Consider the following 20988-nt stretch of genomic DNA (forward strand, 5'->3'; position numbering starts at 1 on the left):
CAATAGAAGCTTTTGTTATTTATATTTTTATATTCATTGAAAAAGAAGTCCCTTCTATATATCCCAAAATTTTATTGGAATCCAACAATCTTCTTTCCCTATCCAATACCAAATTCTTGTCCTAACTTTTCTCTCTCTCACTCTCTCTCTCTCTCTCTCTCTCATGTGATCTACTCCTCTTCTATAAATAGATATGTCCCAAATCATATGTTGGTTTATGGTTTTTACCAAATCTAGAATGATTGTGTGTCCCTCTCTGTCTACATTGAAGTTCTTCAATCTTCTAAAAGATAATGTAATTATCATTTGAATTGTCTATTATTTATTTGAAAGAGTCAATTTCATTTGTTACATGAAATTATCATTTGAATTGGCTTCTCATGTGTTGGAATTACTAGAGATAGTAGCTTTAGTTTTACAAACGAAAATAATTGAAAATGAAACTGATGGCCATGTCCGATTTGCTAAAATATGAAAACTATGAGAGAATATTGGGTAAGTAAATAATAAATTCTTAAATCTATTTACTGTAGGAAATCAGGAATTAAAGTAAATTAATTACAATTATAATAGGAATTCTTGGTGTGTAAGGAAAGTAAGTCAATATCCACAAGTCACGCCAACACTCCCCCTCACGTTGGTGCATAGATGTCGCCAATGCCCAACTGATCCAGTGAATTGTGGAATGCTTTACTGGAAATCGCCTTTGTCAAAATATTTGCCGATTGATCCTCAGATTTCACAAAAGGAAACTGAAACACTTTTGCCTCAAGCTTCTGTTTGATGAAGTGTCGATCCACCTCAACATGTTTAGTACGATCATGCTGAACCGGATTCTGTGCAATGGCTATAGCAGCCTTGTTGTCACAAAAGAGATTCATTGTGTATGTAGGTTTATACCCGAGTTCAATAAGCAACTTTCTTAACCAAAGAAGTTCACAAATCCCTTTAGTCATGCCTCTGAACTCGGCTTCTGCACTGGATAAAGCTACTATATTATGTTTCTTGCTCCTCCATGTCACCAAATTACCTCCTACGAATGTGAAGTAACCCGATGTGGATTTTCTATCTGTTACATTACCTGCCCAATCTGCATCTGAATAACCATCAATATTTAGATGACCATGCTTTGAGAACATAAGTCCTTTTCCAGGTGCAGACTTCAAATATCTAAGTATCCGAAGAACTGCATTCATGTGGTCTTCACTTGGAGAGTGCATAAATTGACTGACAACGCTCACCACATAAGCAATGTCTGGTCGAGTATGTGACAAATAGATCAATATTCCCACTAACCTTTGGTATCTTTCTTTGTTAGTTGGAACTTGATCCAGATATTCTCCAAGATGATGATTCTGAACAATAGGAGTGTCCGCAGGTTTACAATCTAGCATTCCTGTGTCTGTCAACAAGTCCAAGACATATTTCCTTTGAGAGAGAAATATGCCTTGCTGCGATCGAGCCACCTCAATTCCTAAGAAATACTTGAGTCCACCTAGATCCTTCATCTCAAACTCTATAGCCAGATAGTCTTGTAGCTGTGATATTTCCTGTTTATCATTCCCAGTAATAATCATATCATCAACTTAGATTATTAATGCTGTTACCTTCCCTTTTCGATGTTTCAAGAACAGAGTATGATCTGAGTTGCACTGTTTGAAACCATTGTTCATCATTGCCATGGTGAACCGTCCAAACCATGCACGTGGTGACTGTTTCAATCCATACAATGCTTTTCGTAACCTGCAAACTGTTCCAGTCTGAGTAGTATTATATCCAGGAGGAATGTCCACGTACACCTCCTCCGTGAGTTCGCCATGTAGAAAAGCATTCTTTACATCAAACTAGTGTAGTGGCCAATCCAAATTAGCTGCAAGGGACAATAAGACTCTGACGGTGTTTAACTTTGCAACTGGTGCAAAAGTTTCTTCATAGTCTATACCATAGGTCTGTGTGTACCCTTTTGCCACAAGTCTTTCCTTGTATCGCTTGATAGATCCATCTGCATTGTGTTTTATAGTAAACACCCATCTACATCCGATAGTCTTTTTTTCTCGTGGTATAGTCTCCAATGTCCAAGTCTGATTTTTCTCAAGAGCTTTCATCTCTTCTTTTATAGCTTGGACCTACTTAGGATCTTTCAATGCTTCAGAAACCTTGGTTGGAATATAGATAGCAGACAACTGATGCACAAAAGCCTTGAGTGGTTCAGACAGCTTCTCAGTGGATACATGATTTGCAATTGGATACTTGGATGTCTTGCCAATATCAGGTGAATAACGGTTTGGTGGCTTCCCACGATTTTGCTTGAAAGGTAATTGATATCCAATAGTTTTATCATCTAAATGCACAAGTCTAGTAGGAGTAGTTACCTCAAGGATATTCTCAGGAGATTGGTCTGTTGGTACTGTTGAGTTAAAAGAGGGTCTTTATCTTGTTGTTCTGTATTGTCTATAGGTGTGAGACTTGGATCAGAAATATCTTCGCATGGATCAGGTGGGTCAGGCAATTGATCGCTATGAATGGGTGATTGATCGCTTTTCAACAGAGAGTAATCTCGTGCTCCAGACTCGGGATGATCAATCATTTCTGTACATAGGAGAATTTCTTTGTTTTCCAAGTTGCTCCAATTCTGCTCTTCACTCCGTATCTCCCCCTGAAGCGCAGAATTAGATGATGGGTCATGAAAGAACAGCTCAGATTCCAGAAAGGTCACATCCAAAGTGACATAGGTTCTTTGGGTAGGAGGGTGATAACAACGGTAACCTTTCTGATGAGTGGCATAACCCACAAAAACACAACGAAGCGCACAGGGACCAAGTTTGCTACGTTAATTTTTGTGGAGATGAACGGAAGCCACACATCCAAAGATTCGGGGTGTGAGTACCAAAATAGAGGGCAGAGGTCTGTGTTGCGCAAGCACCTGTAAAGGAGTTTTAAAGGTCAATACACCAGAAGGCATGCGGTTGATCAGGTGAACTGCAGTGACAATAGCATCATCACAGTGATGGCAAGGAACATGAGCGCCAATCAAAAGTGCTCGGGCGGTTTCAAGAAGATGTCGATTCTTTCGTTCAGCAACACCATTTTGTTGTGGTGTATGAGGACAAGTCGTCTTATGGATAATTCCATGTTTTTGGAAGTAAGTCTGAAAGTCATGATTGACAAATTCTCCACCATCGTCTGAGTGAAGAATCTGGATTTGAGCATTAAACTGAGTTTTCATCTGTTTGTGGAAGGACTGAAAATGGGAAAACACTTCGTTTTTATTCTTCAACAAATAAAGCCATGTCATCCGTGTACAATCATCGATGAATGTGACAAACCATCGAACACCAGAAGGAGCAGTGATAGGCGAAGGTCCCTAGACATCAGAGTGAATTAACGTAAATGGAGTAGTACACTTGTTCGTACTCAACGAGTAAGGCACACGGTGACTCTTGGCTAAAATACAAGTATCACATGTGAAGTCGGAGTCTTTGAAACCTGAGAATAAATCTGGTATAAGATGCTTCATATAACTAAAAGACGGATGTCCCAATCGACGATGCCATAACCAGATTTGCTTTTGTTTGCTATCAAAGGGATGTGTCACACTGTTAGCCACGCCGGGACTGAAGTCATCGACATAATATAGCTCCTCTCTCTTAGTACCACGACCAAGAATCTCCTTAGTGTGAATATCCTGAAGCAAACAAAAACTCGGGTAAATGAGTACACAACAATTCAATTGTTCAGTAAGCTGACTAACTGACAACAATTTAGTGGATAAAGATAGAACAAGTAAAGTATTAGACAGGGTGAGAGAGGATGAGAGTGCAACAGTGCCAGCCCCTGTCACAGGATAAGTAACATCATTGGCATTTGCAATACAGGTTCGTCGAGGTTGTGTAGTATTCAGAAAATCATCAGGGTCAAACGTCATATGATCAGTTGCACCAGAATCAATTATCCAGCTCTTGGAATCAATCTTATCGGAAATATGGAATCCATAACCAGTACCATTACTGGTCATATTGCATTGTCCTCGATCTGTAAGAGTAGCCCACCAATCGGGGTAGCCATGCGATTTAAAACAAGTCTCACAAGTGTGTCTCGGATCACCACAATATGCGCAATTTGGTCCATGTGTCTGGGTCGTTAGTCTAGAAGTCATAATCTGTGCAGCGGAAGATGCATAGGATACAGGTTGAGTAGGAATTTGATCGGAATCTGAGCCTGAGTTGGGACCGGAGTCAGAGTCGAAATCGGGATCGGGGTTTGAATCAGAGACAAATTCAGGGTTGGGGTCATCATCGGAGTGGGGGTCAGGGTCGTCCTCGTCATAGTCGGGGTCGGGGTCGGGGTTGTCAAAAGAAGATCCTGATTCTGGATCGGGTTCGGGGTCAAAGTCTGCATATGTAGGGGCGGAGCCATCTGGGCACTCAACTCAACGATGGTTAGTTGAGAATGAGAGAAGGAGTCGGTGGTGCTACCTCCATGAGGGTTGAAAAAATCATCAACCCCCATAGCTGCAGCGGGGGTTTGAAACTAAAGTCAACAATTACAAGATCGCCGCTCTGATACCATGCTAAAATATGAAAACTATGAGAGAATATTTGTTTGTGGGAATTTTCTGTGTATTCTTCTCCCTGTAGGAGGTCATATTTATAATACAACGAAACCTGAATGAGCAAGTAAATAATAAATTCCTAAATCTATTTACAGTAGGAAATCGGGAATTAAAGTAAATCAATTATAATTATAATAGGAATTCTTAGTGTGTAAGGAAAGTAAGTCAATATCCACAAGTCACGCCAACACGATTTCCCCTCCTTACTCACAGGTGCTTCTCTTTTTTACTTCGAGTTGTAATCCTTTTTGGATCGCTCTCCTGTTAATAAAAGTTCTTATTGACCCCAAAAAAAAAAAAAAAAAACTCACAGGTGAGGTGATTAGCCTAGCGGGGTCTCTTTAAAAAATAAAAAATAAGTAAAAGAAGTTAAATTGATTTAGTTTTATCATATATGAACTTTTAATAATTTATTTTCTGGTATAATACATTTTCTCTTTCCCTTTGGTTAAAAGACAACCGATCTCCACCAAAAAAAAAGGCAAGTTTGATGAGTGGATCAATCAATCAGCCGCACATTTATCTGACCACGAACAGCAGTCAGCATAAAGATATTTACACTCTTTCTTTTGTTTTGACCATCAAATTGAATGACAGAAACTTTCCCACCCAAATTGATCGATTGATTGATTCACTGTTATACAGAGACTGAACAGTCTAATCATATTAAGAGAGCCGTGATGTATATAGTTCTCTTCTGACCTGATTTTGGTACCAAGTTTTTGAAAATAACCCGTTGGCAATTAATTAGAACAGCTAGGCATGCGTGCATGCAAAAGGAGAAATCAATTTCATTCAAAGTTTACAACCAGGCAGGAGGAGGCAGGGAATCTTAATGACTAAAAAAGAATGGCTCTATTACAGTAAATGGCAGGTAGGTGGATGGCAGTGACATAATTAGCCATGCATACTCTCGACGATCTAATTTTCTACAATCTGCTGCTACTGTTTCAGTGGTGGTGGGGTCAAATTAGCTTGGTTTTGAGTGAAAACCTGAAGCAATTAGCAAGATGGCCGTACAGAAAACGAACTTGGCTGGGTTTTATGGCAATTTCTTTAATTGTTCTGCATTGGGTACCTAACCCCAGCTGCCAAGACTCGTTGCTGCTCTATCTGCAATGCCAATGTCATCCAAAATTAATCAAAGGTTGAGCTTCATACAGATAGATATATGTGTATGGTCATAAATGAAGGAATAATTACTAGTTTAATTGTAATTACTTGGAATAATTCATGCAATTTGTTCTTGAGGTAGCAATATTCATGTTCTAGCACCTCCAAAGCTCTCAGGCACCTGAAAAAGTACATGAACAAAACCCCATATGAGAATTAATATCAAACACCATGAACAACATGCCTATGTATTGTTATTGTTATTTGTATAATCTCTACTTATGATACGTTCGTCTCCTCTTTAATAGAGAGATAATACATGTGCGTCGTGGGTTATTAAATTAAAGGAAGAGAAAAAGGTGAAGGGTGATTGACTGACTGACCCAGCACGGTTGTTGTGTTCAGAAGCAGCGCGAAAAGCAACGCAGACGTTTCTGATTCTCTTGGCTCCAATGCTTGAGCTGCTTCCCATAAACTGATTCAAATGTGTCCCCATTTTCTTGTAGTCCGAGAACTCTCTATCCATCCTGATCAATTCAATTCAATGTTCATATCACCAACCCATCAACCAAAATTAACCAAAATTAATCAAAATGAAGAGAGAGAGAGAGAGAGAGAGAGAGAGAGAGAGAGAGAGAGAGAGAGAGAGAGAGAGAGAGACTCACAATAATTCTCTGAGATTTTTTAAGAGCTTCTCAGACTCATGAAAGTAGATGTTGACAACTTCAGAAACAAAGTTTGGGGAGCTCTCATCTTGGAGCTGTTGAAGCTGCAAGAATTGCTCATCCAAAACTCCCTATACAAACAAACAACATGAACTATTTTTAATTTATAAAATTAATTTTGATTAATCATAAAAATATAATAATTAAGTTCCAATGAAATGTTGTTAATGAAGATGAAGATGAAGATGAACAAGAACCCACCTGGTGAAAGAGCATTGCGAGCAACCGATTCATGTCGGCTCGCAACCGATCAGCACCCAACCCCAACATCCACACTGGCAGACCCGTCTTGGCTGAACAAACAATAAAAATGAACAACAAAATATTTGAGATCAGATTTTGCTTTGCTTCACCAGCAGCTTCAGGGTTTAAGGGTTTTGTTGTGTTTGTGCTCTTTCACTGCATCTATATATATAAGCGGGAAAGCCCACCTGGGATTTAAAGCAAGTATTGATCTAATTGGACCCCACTCTTAGCCTATAAAATTAATTAAACAAATTGTTTAACTAAGTAACTAATCTTTGCCTGTATTCAAACCCAAAATTCTAAAATAAGCTTTGAATAGTTTCAGAGCGTGCAATGTGGAACATACCGAGGCCAATGTGGGGTATCAACGGGACCGGCCTACAAACCACAGGCCTCAACTCAACTTATTTATAATGAGATAACACTATTTTGATATTCTTGATCAATAACATAACGATACGTTGAAAAATTATCTTATATATCATTGTGTTATTGACCGAAAATTTACATGAGAGTTTTTCTCCAACTCAACTCAACTCAGCTCAGTTTAACAACCTAAATCTTATTCGACCGAAAGAAAAGAAAGAATAAACAACCTAAACCCTATTTAAATTAAATTAAATGAGACTGAGAGTGAGAGAGGGAGGTGGTGACCTGCTGTCCCCGTAGCCAGTGAGCCCGCGTGCTGTCTGTTGTGGCAGGTTGGTGCGGCGGTGAAGCCTCACTCCCACCCGACAACTGCCTGCACCCGGTTACTTGTCAGTCACTCACTCTATATTCCATTCCACACACACACTCCCATATAAAAAAGAATAAAAATAAGTGGAAATTAAAGCAACCCCTTTTCCATTTTGGACATATTTTATCTTTTTTGATTGAGAAAATGTTGGCTGGTTGTTGTTGTTGCTTTCTTTTGGGCTTTTCCCACTGCCAGAATTGGAGAGCAGGGACTTTTGGTTTTGGGAATGGGAGCTCTGAAAGAAAGAGCTAGCTTAGCCCCCCCGGTAAACAAGGTTCTCAGTGCACTGTGCACACACACCTGGGGGTAACAAACTCTGGGATGGGGTTGACATGTGGCAAAATGGGTAATGCTTGCTCGTTTGAGGAGCAAGCATGATGAAGAAGGGACTTTTTCAAAAGGAAGGTGGTGAATTGATGAACAAGCACAAAATTAGAGGCTTAATATTTTATTCCATTTTATTTGTGTCATTATTTGCATGAGAAAGAAGAAGAAAACCACTCATTTTGGTGGGATTAAATTTTGATTTTGCTAATTAGTAGTGGTGACTTTTCTCAAAGTTGTAGCCAATCCCTTTTCTGTTCATTAGGTGGTAATAATGAGTAATGCTTTGTAAATCTCAAGTTATAATGGCCCAACTTCATCAAAAGGCTCTTTATTTTCTGGACCTATATACATATTGCCTTAATCACTACAAAACTTTTCCACTAATTATGTGACGGATGATAGTTTCTCTCTCCTCAAATTTAGGAACTCTTAGAACTCTCCTTATTTTAGGAGTTGGATAAGGAGCATAGTTGGAGGTGAGTTTTCTCATTTCCTCCTTAAAGAGATGATTTAGAAAGTCCATTATAAATGCTCTAAATTAATTATTTTCATGAAATTCATCCATTAAGATGTTAAATAAATTTTGGAATTACAGCTGAGTGTGGAGGAAGGGCCTTCATGGCCTCTTCTCTCCAGCATCATTTTTCTTTTAAAGCTTGATTGGATAAATGGGGTTTTTACCATTAAAAAAATGTAAAGTAAAAAAAGAAAAAGAAAACTGGTAAAAGTAGCATCGCACAGCCATGGCCATTTAATTCTTCATTTTAAAGGAAACTATAGAACCAAACATTTCTTAAGTATCAATTAGCCTCTCTGCACGCGCTTCCGCGTTTGCGAGATGTTTTTTTTTTAAAAATAAGTAAATTTATTTTAGAATTAAAAAAGATAATAGGTAGTTGTGTTCCATAAAAATAGGATCCATTATCTGCTTTTTCTTTTTCTTTTAATTTTTTTAAATATGAAAAAGTGTGAATTTATCATATTATCCTCATTTAATTAATAATTTGAATTCTTAATGTTTGCATTAACCAAGGGCATTTTCTGGTATTTTGAATGTTTCACCATTCTCTACCTTTTGCTTTATATATATAGATTAAACTAATAATATTTGGTCGAACAGAACTATGTCATGCACTTACCATTTTACTTAAAACACCCAATAAATATTTGGTAAATCAATTACAAAGGACATATTGGTGCAGCGATTTGAAGTAATTTTGCTCATAAGAAAAGTTTTGGGTTCAAGTCCTAACATACATGTAGTGTATATGATTTTAATATATTATCACTCCTCTTAATAAAAAATATCCTAAAAAAATAATTTGATAAATCAATTAGCATGACCCTTGTGCAAGAATGACATATGAAATAATTTGGCCAAATGTAGCAAAGAGACAGGGAAATGCTATGGAGGCTTCGAATATTCACCTTTTTTCTTCTGTGTCTCTCGCTTCTAATAAAAGTTTCTTGAAACTTTAAACAGAAGTCTTTTATCATTGAATGAAATAATTAGCAGACCGAAATGCATGAACATGCAGAGAGAATATAATTATCTTATATGTGTGTCGAAATGGTAGACATATTTTTTACTTAATCTGCACAAAGTGTGCAGGAACCATCCTAATCTAGATTAACATATATTATGGGTTTAACCATAGTTCATTTTATTTTAATATATGAAGCATGTTAATTAATTATTTTGTTAATAACTACCTCGGCTTGCTCACATGAAAAGCATGCTTTGACGTAAGCAAACTCTATCATAGATATGGGTCAATTTTTACTTAGATAAATTGGATGTAGGACACTAATTGATTCTCAAGAGGGATTGTCGGTAGCGGGACTCGAATCTAAACTTTGATAACGAAGAGAACGATCCTTACTAACTCAACTAACCCTTGTTGACATTATTTATTTATTTTTCATGTGTGAAGATTTATATTTATATTTTTAGGTAAACAGCCTAAAATCATTCTCAAATTTGTTGTTGTTTAATTATAGGTCATGTAAGTCTCGAGATACAACAACATTGGGATAATAACACTTCAAAACTAGTTATCATTAAGCAACCAATATTGTATAATATGAATTTGTACTGCTAACTAGCATGCCAAAATTATTAATCACTTTTACTACCAATGTGGTAGAGCCAAAATGATTAAAACCCAAGAATCTTTTCTTAAACAACTTTTGGTGCTTTTGCTTATTGGATTAGAGGAACAATGCATGTAATTTATGTAAGAAAATAAAGAAAGAAAGCATGCTCTTTATGTTTTTTTTTTGGTGTATTGACGTAAGCAGACCATTGGGTAAGGCACAAAAATTGCTTCTTTATAGGAAGCACTTTTCATGGCGATTATTTTTTTTTTCTAACCCATGAAAACATTAGGTGCTTTTGCAAATATAATATGAAACCGTAGACTTCATAACCATGCTTCTTGTGCTCCCGTGCTTATTTACTATGGCCTTTATCCATTCAAGACACATTCTTCCTTTTTGTCTTATTACTAAAACTTTTTCACTCTTTTAGCTTTGAAGTTCCAAATGCTAGTGCAAAAGATTCCTAAATTCCTTAGACCCTATGGAGTGTGTAAAGAGTACTTCATCAGAAAGCTATGGGGTGGGATTATTAGGAGGGTGTTTTTATATTATAGTAGAGATGAAACTCATTGCTCGAGATAGTAAAAAATTTGAACCCATTTAGTCTCAATTTGTGTTTTAAAAACCCTCTTTTTCAGGTAGAAGTTAGACAAATTGATTGACATAGACACTTAAAATTGTGCTATATGACAAGGAAATAGGGACAAGAAATATCAATGTATGTGTCACTCATATTATTTGTGCTTAATATACATAGTATACGAGAAATTTTATGGAACCGGCACATATATAAATTCCTCAATAACAATATTTTTTTTTTCGTGTATATATATCATGTATGGAGTTGCTTATACAAATCTCTTATCAAGAAAAGGAAAAAGAAAAAAAACTACACAAGTCAATGCTCAAACGCCCCTTTTCATAGAAAAGAAAAAACTCAAACGCCCACGATTTACTTGAAATTCACAAGGCCAAGCTTGCTTAGTTCAAAGCCATTCTTTGTTTGTGGGCCTCTGTGGGTAACTTCACGTCAGTTGCCAATCCAATAGCTTGGAGAAATTTCACAACATACCAAGTCATGTCAAGTTGCCACCAATTGAGGCCATGTCTAGCTGAGTACTCAAAAGCGTGGTGATTATTGTGCCAACCCTCTCCAAATGCTAATAATGCCACCCACCTGAAATTAACATTTCTTTTAGAATCCAAACTATCTAAAATTTAAATAAAATTCTCTCAAATACTATTATTATTGTAACAAAATTATCAAATAGCATTATTATTGTTATATTATTTGAGAGCCTTTCCCAAAACTAGACTAGCAATTAAGCCCAATAGTGATTGAACTCAGCCCAAACCCATTAAATTGAGTGGATTAACAACAAAAAAGTCCTACATTGATATGGACAAATTTCTAACAAATTATGTTGAGAAAATGTACACATCTACTTTACCACTCGAAAAATTTAGGTGGGAACTTCCCTATCATAAACCGAGTGGTAAATTTTGTCTGGTTAAAATTGTGACATTATACTTTACCACACGGCCAGCTGTGAAGTTCCCACCCAACTTTTTCTTGAACTTTTGGAGGGTTTAGAGATATAGTAGTACCAATTGTTCCTGGACAAGTCACAAGTATTCCATGCTTGCTTTCCCCACACGTGGCAAGCCGAGTTAACCAGCCATGTAATGTGGTATACCCATATAATTCTCACACCCTGCAATAGTTAATTTGCAACAAAATGATGTCTAAGACTGTTTGATAGGCACACAAGAAAGGCTTTAGAAAAAGCAAAAAATGAAAGCCATTCTTACCATTCCCCACACAAGGAATGGGAATCCTCCCATTGCATACAGTAGAACTCCAAGAGCAATGGGGTGAGCAATGTAAGTTTTCTGAATGAGCTGATAGAAGGGCTGCTTCTCTAAATCCCCAGCATTATTTGATCCCCCACACTGAAAATGTTCAAGCATGAAATATTCATTAGAAAGAAGAAGAAGATAGAATAAATTTATGTTTTGCATATAATTAAAAGGAAAAAAAGAAAAGAAAAGAAACAGAATTTCATACCCTTTCAGCCACAGAATTGGTATCAAAGAGCCAACTAATGTGACTACACCAGAAACCTTCAATTGGGCTATGTGGGTCTCTCTCTGAATCACAAAACTGGTGGTGGTACCTATGTGTGCTCACCCAATCAATTGGGCTCCCCTAAAAACCCAAAAATATAAACAACCACAGAACAGAACCATCAAAACTTCAGAAAAAATGAAATAAAAAACAGAAAAAAAAAACCATCTTCCTCAGAATCAAATTCAAATTGCACCCACCTGAAGTGCTTGAACTGCACAATAAGCAAACAAGTATTCAAGCCACTTGGGGAGCTTGAAACTCTTGTGTGAAAGATTCCTATGATAAGAAAGAGTGATGCCAAATAGACCAGTCACAACATAAAGTGCCACTGCCACCCAAAAAGCTCCCCAATTGAATTGAAAAGGTGCAAAAAGACTGAGCAAATGCATTGCCAAAACAACACCAGCTGTGGCCATATCCCTTAAGTTCCATTCTCTCCCCATAAACACATTCCTAGGCCTCTTCACAATCACATCAGACAATAGAATTCTCCTATACTTCCCTGGCTCTGTCTCTGCCTCTGGTTCTGTGGCTTCGGACAAAGCTGCATTGGTACTTATTGTTGGTACTGTTCTATTGGAATTGGTAAGCAAATGGCTGAAAAGCTTTGTGCTTGTTAAAAACTTATTGGGTTGTGATTGTTTTGAATCATAATGAACAAAATTTAGGACCTTGGAACTCTGAGGCAATGGCCTGAACCCTAAAACGGGTCTTCCTGGCCGGTTAAACGTGCGGTGAAGAGGGAAACAATGGTGGGTTTTGGGATTGGACGGTGGTGATGTGATCAAATCCATGGAGGAGGAAGGCTTGTTGGATTTGATACTCAATTGGATTTTTAACAAAACCGGCAAAATCTAATATATAAAAAACTTTACAGATTTGGGGTTGATGTTTTGGTGGGGCAGAGGGTTTGTGACTTTGTGGTGGAGTCAAGTTTCTTAGATTTTGTTGAATTTAATTGTGGACTGAAAGGGAGAGAAAGAGACAAGAGGGATTATATGATAAGGCGGCGTTTGGGTTTGGGCTTTTGGGTTGTGTTCAGATTGACAGAGTCTTTAAGATCCAGATATTTTTTATCCCATTTTTACAATTTTTTTTCTTTTCAAATTTGTAACATTTGTTCTTATTTGTTAGAAGGGTAGGATATTTCTGTAAAATTTGTGTCTCAGATTGCTCCTCTGCTTATTTGTCATTATCTCCCTCCTCCAAGTATCTATTTTTCTTCTCCTTCACTGCACACTTGCCCAACTGATGAGGGATTAAGCTACAACTATATCTCTTTCTTCTTGCTGTGTGTCTTTGGCAGTTGGGGGGAAAAGCAAGAAAGTGTGATTCATGGCAGCAACAAAAGCGTCAATCTTTGCGTCTTCCACACAACCTTTTCCAACTACACCGTCCATTTTTGGAAGCAAAGCAAGCCCTCCTGTTTCAAACACTCTTGGTATGTTTTTCCTTCTTAATTGGTCTCTGGAACTGCTTCTAACTGTTGGGTTTTTTTTATTCATTTATTTGCAGACTTTGGATTCTAGAAAGAAATTTAGCACTATAATCTTGTTTGTGGGTTAGTGTCAAAAGCTTATAATATGCCACCAAAAAGAAAAAGTGACTTTGGAAACTTCACAACCAAAATTGATACTGAAATTTGTGGACAAGCTTCAATTGCCGACTTTCTACTCATAATAGTTTTATCTTTACCTTTGAGTGCTGGCAATTAGAGGGAAGGCTTCTTTGAAGTGGGTCCTTGTGTGGTGTTTACGTGTCCTTTAAATGATAATAATTCATCTGTATCTGAGTTGAATTTGAAGAAGTCATCAGGATTAGATGCCACTATAAATTTATCTTAGTGTCAGCCCCCAGTTGCTTTCCTATGATAAAATGGAAGAGCAATGGGGCATGCAGAAATTCAATCTGCTAAAGCCCATCTCATCACTGAGTTTAACTCAATTTGAACAGGTTTGATCGTTTGTTTTTCTCTTTTCTTTTTGGGTGTTTCTGATAGCATCTAGAAAGCTGTTTGCAATATCAAACATGTTTGATTTGTCGCAAGATCAAAAAAATTGTCTGTTCATATTTTGATTTCTATGATGCACAAGAAATAAATGTTTTCTGTTCATATTGTCAGATCAAAAGATTTATGTTTTAAGATTAAGACTTCAAATTCTTAACATTTCTACAATCTAATGCAGCTAGCAGTTTTAAGGGATTTTCATTGCCAAGGTGTCCTTCGATAAGGAAGCAAGTCGTCAAGCGCAATGGGAAAGTTAGTGCTGCTGCGGCTACAGTTGCAGTAACTCCTGTGGAGGAGCCCAAAGAGTATGAGTTTTAAGTATCCCTTACTGCAATTGCATTACCACATTTACTTATTATTGCTAAATCTTGACTTTCTTTTTCTTTGTGGGATTTCCAGTCCATTTGGTTTGAAATAATGAAATGAAATGTCATCTGCATTTCACATGGGCATGTTGTCTGAAATAATGAATCATGGCGCAGCATTTCAATATATTTCTTTGCCGCCTCCTTGAGAAGCTGATTTGTAATCATTTTAAAAATGTAAACTCCCTCATTTCAGGGTCACACTTCCATCATGGGCCATGTTTGAACTTGGGAGGGCACCTGTATATTGGAAAACCATGAACGGCCTTCCTCCTACAGCTGTAAGTATTGCACTGGTGCACAACTCACTTGGGTTTTCGTTATTGCCATTCTCTTATACTAAAAGCATTCACAAACTTTGACAGGGAGAAAAGCTAAGGATTTTCTACAACCCAGCTGCAAATAATATTGTTCCAAATGAAGAATTTGGGATTGCATTTAATGGTACTTTTCATACACCTTGTTCATATGTCTTATGCCCACTTACAAGTGCAAACCAATTTGATTGTCTATAGCTTGTTTTTATGTTCACACATGTTTCTCTACTATGTTTTTACCATCACTCCATAGCTGCATAAACTCTTAGACTACAATAGTTGTCTAAAACTACTAATTCCTGTACAAATTCTTTTTCTTCCCTTCCAGCAATGATGTTCCCTCTTGACTTCACTTAGGAGCCATGAGGGATTTTTAACAATGCTCAAATGAATGATTTGGTGTTTGTCTTGACTCCTAATGCTGCTTCTATGGGCTTTGGAGCTTCGAAATTCTCCCAAATTCAGTTACTTAATTCATGTTTCATTAATATGTTCTCCTCATGCCCTAACAGTGTAAACTAGTCTAAAAGAAATAGACCCATGACAAGTTGTTTTGGTTTTCCTTCTAAAAGAATTTGTAACAATGCTCAAATAAATGGTTTGGAGTTTTGTCTTGGCTCCTTATGCTGCTTCTTTGGGCTTTGGAGCTTCGAAATTCTCCCACATTCCATTAATGTTTTTCTACTATGCTCCTCCCTGATTCCCTAACAGCTAAGCCTGTGAAGTAAAATGGTTGTCATGTAATCATATCTGCTTTATAAATTCCATTATTTTTCTTCCAGCATTATTGTTCCCTCTTGACTCCACTTACGAGCCATGAGGGATTTTTAACAATGCTGAAATAAACGATTTGGAGTATGTCTTGGCTCCTTGTGCTTCTATGCCTTTGGAGCTTCGAAATACTCCCACATTTCAGTTACTTCATTCATGTTTCTCTGTTATGTTCTATCCCCTTCCCTTTTTGTTTTTCTTTTGTAAAACTATATTCCAGAATATTGTAATCATGTATCATTATAATTCATAATTTGTTATGTGTAACTGACTATTTCACTACTGTAACCCCTTGATTGGTTATGTCCTACTTTTGCTGGTAAAAGCTCAGCTGAATTTGTCCTCCTTTTGCAAGTGTTAATGTCACAGTTGCATTTCCTTGACTTGGTTGTTTTCTTGTCCTCACAGGAGGTTTTAATCAGCCTATAATGTGTGGGGGTGAGCCAAGGGCAATGCTTAGTAAAAGTCGAGGCAAAGCTGATTCCCCAATATATTCCATTCAAATATGCATTCCCAGGCATGGTTAGTATTGTTCGCTTAAGTTCATCTTTCAATTTTTGGCCATATAATTTTGTTTTTCCTAATGGACTGACTGATCATAATTATGCAGCCCTGAACTTAATCTTTTCATTTACAAATGGAGGTGATTGGGATGGTCCTTACAGGCTACAATTTCAAGTTCCTAAGGCTTTGAGAAACAAACCGATTGAAGTCTTTAATGAGGTAAAAACATTCTGTCAAAGTTTTGAATCTACTATATGTAGCTTCAAATTCTTGACTGCAATTTTTTACTTTATGCTGCTCAAAGCCAAGTTCTAGGTTAAATGGATATTGAATAAAGTTGAAAGCATTAAAAAAATATGATTTTAGAAAAACTTGGAAACTGGGCAGAGCAAGTGGTTCTGAAATGCATAATTGACTAGTTAGAAGCTGCTGGTTAAACAAAAACTGTAAGACAGGTTTGACAGGTGTGTAGGATTTTAGAAAAATAGATAGATGTACTTTTATTTTGATACTATAAGGAAGAAGAATTGGTGCGGTACTTGTGATATCTGCTATCAGAATTACTTTGTAAACACCGATAATGGACAAAATGCAATTAGTTTACTGCATCCTGAAAGTAACGGGATGATGAATTTATGGCAGGGATTAACAGAAGAGTTGAGCAAAGACGGCGCGTGTGAAAGAGCAATCTTTCCCGACACTAGCGTTGTCGTAACAAGATGCACTATGATTGGGAATTTGAATGTTGAAGGAGTAAGCAAATTGTTCATATTCACAACTTCACTGGTTTCTTTGTCCCTATAATCCAAGTGTTAAAGCTATTTTCTAAATTTAACGAGTGTCATGCCATTGCAGGGCGATCGTTGCAACCTTAATCTCGTACTGGGATGCACAGATCCTAGTTCACCCTCCTACGATCCGCTTGCCAATGTAGATGATGGATCATGCCCAATTGAGCTAGATTCTGACTCTCAGTAGTGTTCTGCAGTTAATACCTGCCCTTCTCGCTCGTAAATATGTCAGTGCGTGCAATACATATATACGGTGTCAATGTCTGGAAAAGGCCTCTGTCTTGAGGTATGGTGGAAACTATACTGATTTCCTAAAGAAATGCGAATGTATACTAGTTGGATATATCAATTTTAGACTCTTGCCCACCAGTCAACTCCTCTAATAAGGAAAAGAACTAAAACACTTTTGTGTGTGTGTTGAAACAGAGAAAGGTGCGTGAAAATCACATTGAATATGCCATTTTAAAGCAGATGATATTATGAAAATCACATGACAGCGTGCGAATTGACATTTTTAGTTGTCATGATGGCTCCTTGAAAATGGAAGTTCTTTTCGAATTACCAAAATACATGAATTTTAATCCCTTACGACAAGGATTTAGGCATGTGAATGTTGCGATGCATGCCATCTCTCCTCTTTTCCTGTTCCAAAATGTGGGGTGGGAAGGTGAAGTGCTATAAGGCTTATAAGCCCACAACTTAAAAAACCCAGATTCATACCACCTCTATAGGCAAACAGACTCCCCTACTATATAACTCCCTATTGATTGGAGTCCTTCTGTAGTGCGAGCCTTATTATGGCCCTTAGGTTAGGTCCTATCTTTAAACGTTGGATCAGGCTAACTAATGAAATCCAATAGCTAATTAATTTGATTCAACGGTTAAGAGATAGGGTCTTACTTAAGGGACATCTATAAGGCCCTCACTATAGAATTTTTGCTATTGATTGACCAAAAAATATAAAAGGATATGAAAGTTCTTCCAAAACAAAGATAGGAAGTGGGGAGGAGCCGAACCCCATTATCCCCTCTTAAATCTGTCCCACAGTACATTCAAAACTCTCTTTTTCTTTCTGTTCCTTTTACAAAGCTTTTTTGACCAGTTGTTCACTTTAACAATGTGACGGATTTAAGAAAGGATAATGAGATTAGGCTTCTCCCCATTTCTAATCTTTGCTGTACAAGAGTTTATATAATAATTTTTTATGTTTTTTTTTGTCAATGGATTAGTTAGCTCTATAATGGAGGGTTCATTTCACCCTTCTTATACTAAAATGTGAGCGCTGTCATTGGATTTCAAAAAAATATTTCGGAGTTTTTCTTTTTTTTTTTTGTCGAAATTTTTTCAGAGTTACTGATAGCACTTTGTTGGTACCGATTTTATTAGAAACACAAAACAGTATCATGAAAACCCCAAAACTTTTTATTTTTATTTTTATATTTACTAGAAAGCAATCTCAATTATAATAGGACTAGACAAATAAGTAAGTGATCAAAATCCTAACATAGTAAGGAATTAAAATCCTAATTAAATAAGGACTCGCCAATAAATTTGACGTTTCCATGTGTTCACAGAAAGAAAGCCTCTTTGGTACCATTTGGTGTAGGTGCTTTTGATCTCTTGCTTTCTTCATACTTGCCTGCCAGAGAATCAAAGAGAAAACCAGCCCCAACCCCCACAGCCAAGTCTATTGTGTAGTGGCCCCTTGTTCCCAGCAACCTCAGTGCTTGTAGCACATTCAGTGCATCAAATGTCCATGCCATTTCCCATCTCTGCATTCTCCTCATGTCCAAAGATGCAATCGCACACCCTGCTACATGCCCTGAGAAGAAAAGAAAAAACGACACATTGCCAACTGGGAAGTCTGCGCCTGACCCCAAAAATCCCTTCCAAGACAAAATTTGAAACACAATGCCCAAAATGTGAGATTGGTCAGTACGTGAGTAACAAATGTGTGTGTGATATGTAGATGAATATTGATGGGGATTTTACCTGAGGCAATGGAAGTTGGGTAGAGTAGCCGAGGATGCCCCGGCATGTGGACATGAAGAGCGCTGAGATTGTGGCTCTTGGGCGGCCCTCTACTAGCCATGTCCATAGAATATATGTTATCTGCATTCCCACATACACCTAGAGTAGCAAAATGTCATTCAACTTTGCAGTATTAATTTGCATAGAAAATCCAGTGTTTCTAGAACCCTAAATTGTAAAGAGAATCAAAGTCTCTGAAATCTAGGTAGCTCACAGTTTCCAAATGCAAATGCAGTAAAAATAAATCACAACAAAAAATTAAATGCAGCCTCTGTCAGAAATGTGATGGCGACGAAGAAAACCTCACCATATAAGATTACAAGTTACAACTCTACATTGCAAGACAAAATATAAAGATAATTAGAATTAGTACCGTGTTAAAACCAGCGAGAAATGTATTGAGCTTGGGCTTGGAAGCCAGGAGGAGGTGGAGGGAGCGCGTGGTGACGAAGCCGACATCAAAGGGCGGAGACGACGAGGGAACCATTCCGAGCGTGAACTCGACGCTCCCGAAGAAGAGGAAGCCCATTGCGAAGACACAGGGTATCCAATGGTGCTTGGCCACGTAGAGGACGTCATGCAGCCTCCAGGTCATGAAGGAGGCCTTGCCGCCGTAGACATGGAGCTTCTTGGAGGAAGAAGAAGACGACATGATCAGGTCCTGCTGCTTTTTCGCCGAGGCTTGAGGGCTGAAACGGTGCCGTTCATTTGTAGGCGCAACTGAGAGGCCCTTTCTCTTACTCTCATGGTCAGGCTGTGGAGTGGATGCTCAACTGCCACTTTATTCCTTGCTTTTCTCTGGTTTCTTCTTTTCTTCTTTTCTTTACTCTGCTCTTGTTTTTCCTTTGTCGGACGACGGATACCCGTAGGCGACGCCGACTGGATACTCGTGAACCTGTACCCGTACCTGTAACTAGTTGGGTATCTTGTGCAAAACTCCTTTTCAACATGCTCAACTGTGTTTCACATATATAGCAAGTAGCATCCATGCAAAAAAAACCGCACACATTTATACAAAAGCTACAACAAAAAGGAAATAGAGAAGGTACAATTTGGATTACCTGAGTCCTTTTTTTTTTTTTTTTTTTCTTCGAAACTATGTCAGAGTCTTGGCAACCGCATTAAATGCGATTTGAACCGCGAGACTCATTAGCACTAACTTGTTAAGAATAACTATGCTTAGTGCAGTTCACAACCGAAGCTCGAAGATTACTACACTCAAGTACTGAGCCACCTCTTCACCAAACGTGCAATTTCAAGAGCCAAGGAGCTTATAAATAGAAGCACACCTCGAGGATTTCAGGACACACAATCTGTTGGCGAGATATCCTAGTCATATTATGATATTTCTTTCTTATTCTATTATGATTTTATTTATTTCCTTTTTGTATAGATATTATGTAATTATGATTTTTCTTATTTCCTAGTATAACCCTACTAGGGTTTGTAACCTTGTATTATAAATACCTCATTTCGGAGAATGAAATATATCTGAAAATATTCTACCCATATTGTTTGACTTGGCATCAGAGCCGACTTTCTGGTGACCTCTGTGTGTGTTGTGCCCACTCATGTTCTATTGTGTGCCCTAATTTCTTTTAGGGTTCTTGTGTCCGTGCATGTATTGTGTTTGTCGTATCTACTTCGTGTTGTATTTTTTTTTCCGCTGCTATCATAGGTGGTGATTGCAAAATCGTGGTGAGTGCTAGTGCGTCTGCAACAAAGGAGGAATGTCTTACTCTACCCCAATTACTTCTGACAAATTGGATGGTTCCAATTATGCCTCTTGGTCTCGTGGTGCGCTTATTACAATTACTAGTCGTCGTATGACAAGTTGGATCAATGGGAAGAAGCCAGCTCTGTCTTCAGATTCTACTGCTTATACTGAATGGGAAGAAGATAATTGCATGGTGCAGTCATGGCTTCTTAATTCCATGACTAAGCCAGTTCGTGCCTTGTTAGAACATGGTGCTACTACTTATGATATATGGGAGGCCGCCCGGAAGACCTATACTAGTTCTCGTCTGTTTCAACTTCGGCGGCAGTCCATCCTTACGTGTCAGAATGGTGAATCTGTCAAAGTGTTCTATGAAAAACTCCATGCTATCTGGCAAGAGATTGATTGTCTGCGTCCACATGAATATAGTTGTGCCGATGATGGGGCTCGTCGTCTGAAAGAACTTGAAGCCGATCGAGTTTATGATTTTC

At 37.8% G+C, this 20988-nt stretch overlaps 4 protein-coding genes across 5 annotated transcripts; 1 reads left to right on the forward strand and 3 right to left on the reverse strand.

Moving 5' to 3' along the window:
• On the reverse strand, window positions 5433-6720 carry LOC18782621 (pseudo histidine-containing phosphotransfer protein 6). 2 transcript variants are annotated; one of them, XM_020560894.1, is made up of 5 exons: window positions 6652-6720; window positions 6457-6521; window positions 6109-6252; window positions 5834-5906; window positions 5433-5725 (listed from the first exon to the last, which is right to left on the reverse strand). In XM_020560894.1, the coding sequence occupies exons 1-5, from the start codon at window positions 6718-6720 to the stop codon at window positions 5669-5671; spliced, it is 408 nt and encodes a 135-aa protein (XP_020416483.1). In that variant the 3' UTR covers window positions 5433-5668. The 2 variants fall into 2 exon arrangements, with proteins under 2 accessions (XP_020416483.1, XP_007216015.1); XM_007215953.2 differs by having other exon boundaries at window positions 6391-6521.
• LOC18782662 (palmitoyl-monogalactosyldiacylglycerol delta-7 desaturase, chloroplastic) lies at window positions 10653-13033 on the reverse strand. Its single transcript, XM_007215436.2, has 5 exons — window positions 12191-13033; window positions 11931-12071; window positions 11675-11815; window positions 11471-11577; window positions 10653-11039 (listed from the first exon to the last, which is right to left on the reverse strand). The coding sequence occupies exons 1-5, from the start codon at window positions 12785-12787 to the stop codon at window positions 10844-10846; spliced, it is 1182 nt and encodes a 393-aa protein (XP_007215498.1). The 5' UTR covers window positions 12788-13033; the 3' UTR covers window positions 10653-10843.
• Window positions 13137-17235, forward strand: LOC18782188. The gene is made up of 8 exons (XM_007215710.2): window positions 13137-13434; window positions 14180-14306; window positions 14563-14647; window positions 14732-14810; window positions 15863-15976; window positions 16065-16177; window positions 16601-16711; window positions 16814-17235. The coding sequence occupies exons 1-8, from the start codon at window positions 13329-13331 to the stop codon at window positions 16934-16936; spliced, it is 858 nt and encodes a 285-aa protein (XP_007215772.1). The 5' UTR covers window positions 13137-13328; the 3' UTR covers window positions 16937-17235.
• LOC18782436 (phosphatidylcholine:diacylglycerol cholinephosphotransferase 1) lies at window positions 17329-19449 on the reverse strand. Its single transcript, XM_007216746.2, has 3 exons — window positions 19154-19449; window positions 18742-18879; window positions 17329-18635 (listed from the first exon to the last, which is right to left on the reverse strand). The coding sequence occupies exons 1-3, from the start codon at window positions 19430-19432 to the stop codon at window positions 18318-18320; spliced, it is 735 nt and encodes a 244-aa protein (XP_007216808.1). The 5' UTR covers window positions 19433-19449; the 3' UTR covers window positions 17329-18317.

This window comes from Prunus persica, chromosome G3 (genome assembly GCF_000346465.2).
Source record: "Prunus persica cultivar Lovell chromosome G3, Prunus_persica_NCBIv2, whole genome shotgun sequence".
Classification (NCBI taxonomy): domain Eukaryota; kingdom Viridiplantae; phylum Streptophyta; class Magnoliopsida; order Rosales; family Rosaceae; genus Prunus; species Prunus persica.

What these genes read in the sequence shown, in the direction of transcription:
- LOC18782621 (XM_007215953.2), bottom strand. Translation starts at nt 6,720, where the DNA reads ATGTTGGGGTTGGGTGCTGATCGGTTGCGAGCCGACATGAATCGGTTG. An exon ending in TCGCAATGCTCTTTCACCAG is followed by an intron (nt 6,522 to 6,651) that starts GTGGGTTCTTGT and finishes TTGTTTGTATAG; the next exon opens with GGAGTTTTGGATGAGCAATT. An exon ending in AAAAATCTCAGAGAATTATT is followed by an intron (nt 6,253 to 6,390) that starts GTGAGTCTCTCT and finishes TGAATTGATCAG; the next exon opens with GATGGATAGAGAGTTCTCGG.
- LOC18782662 (XM_007215436.2), bottom strand. Translation starts at nt 12,787, where the DNA reads ATGGATTTGATCACATCACCACCGTCCAATCCCAAAACCCACCATTGT. An exon ending in CATTCCTTGTGTGGGGAATG is followed by an intron (nt 11,578 to 11,674) that starts GTAAGAATGGCT and finishes TAACTATTGCAG; the next exon opens with GGTGTGAGAATTATATGGGT. An exon ending in GACTTGTCCAGGAACAATTG is followed by an intron (nt 11,040 to 11,470) that starts GTACTACTATAT and finishes TGTTAATTTCAG; the next exon opens with GTGGGTGGCATTATTAGCAT.
- LOC18782188 (XM_007215710.2), top strand. Translation starts at nt 13,329, where the DNA reads ATGGCAGCAACAAAAGCGTCAATCTTTGCGTCTTCCACACAACCTTTT. An exon ending in ATTTGGGATTGCATTTAATG is followed by an intron (nt 14,811 to 15,862) that starts GTACTTTTCATA and finishes TTGTCCTCACAG; the next exon opens with GAGGTTTTAATCAGCCTATA. An exon ending in CGATTGAAGTCTTTAATGAG is followed by an intron (nt 16,178 to 16,600) that starts GTAAAAACATTC and finishes AATTTATGGCAG; the next exon opens with GGATTAACAGAAGAGTTGAG.
- LOC18782436 (XM_007216746.2), bottom strand. Translation starts at nt 19,432, where the DNA reads ATGTCGTCTTCTTCTTCCTCCAAGAAGCTCCATGTCTACGGCGGCAAG. An exon ending in TTCTCGCTGGTTTTAACACG is followed by an intron (nt 18,880 to 19,153) that starts GTACTAATTCTA and finishes TTGCTACTCTAG; the next exon opens with GTGTATGTGGGAATGCAGAT. An exon ending in CCCAACTTCCATTGCCTCAG is followed by an intron (nt 18,636 to 18,741) that starts GTAAAATCCCCA and finishes TTGTCTTGGAAG; the next exon opens with GGATTTTTGGGGTCAGGCGC.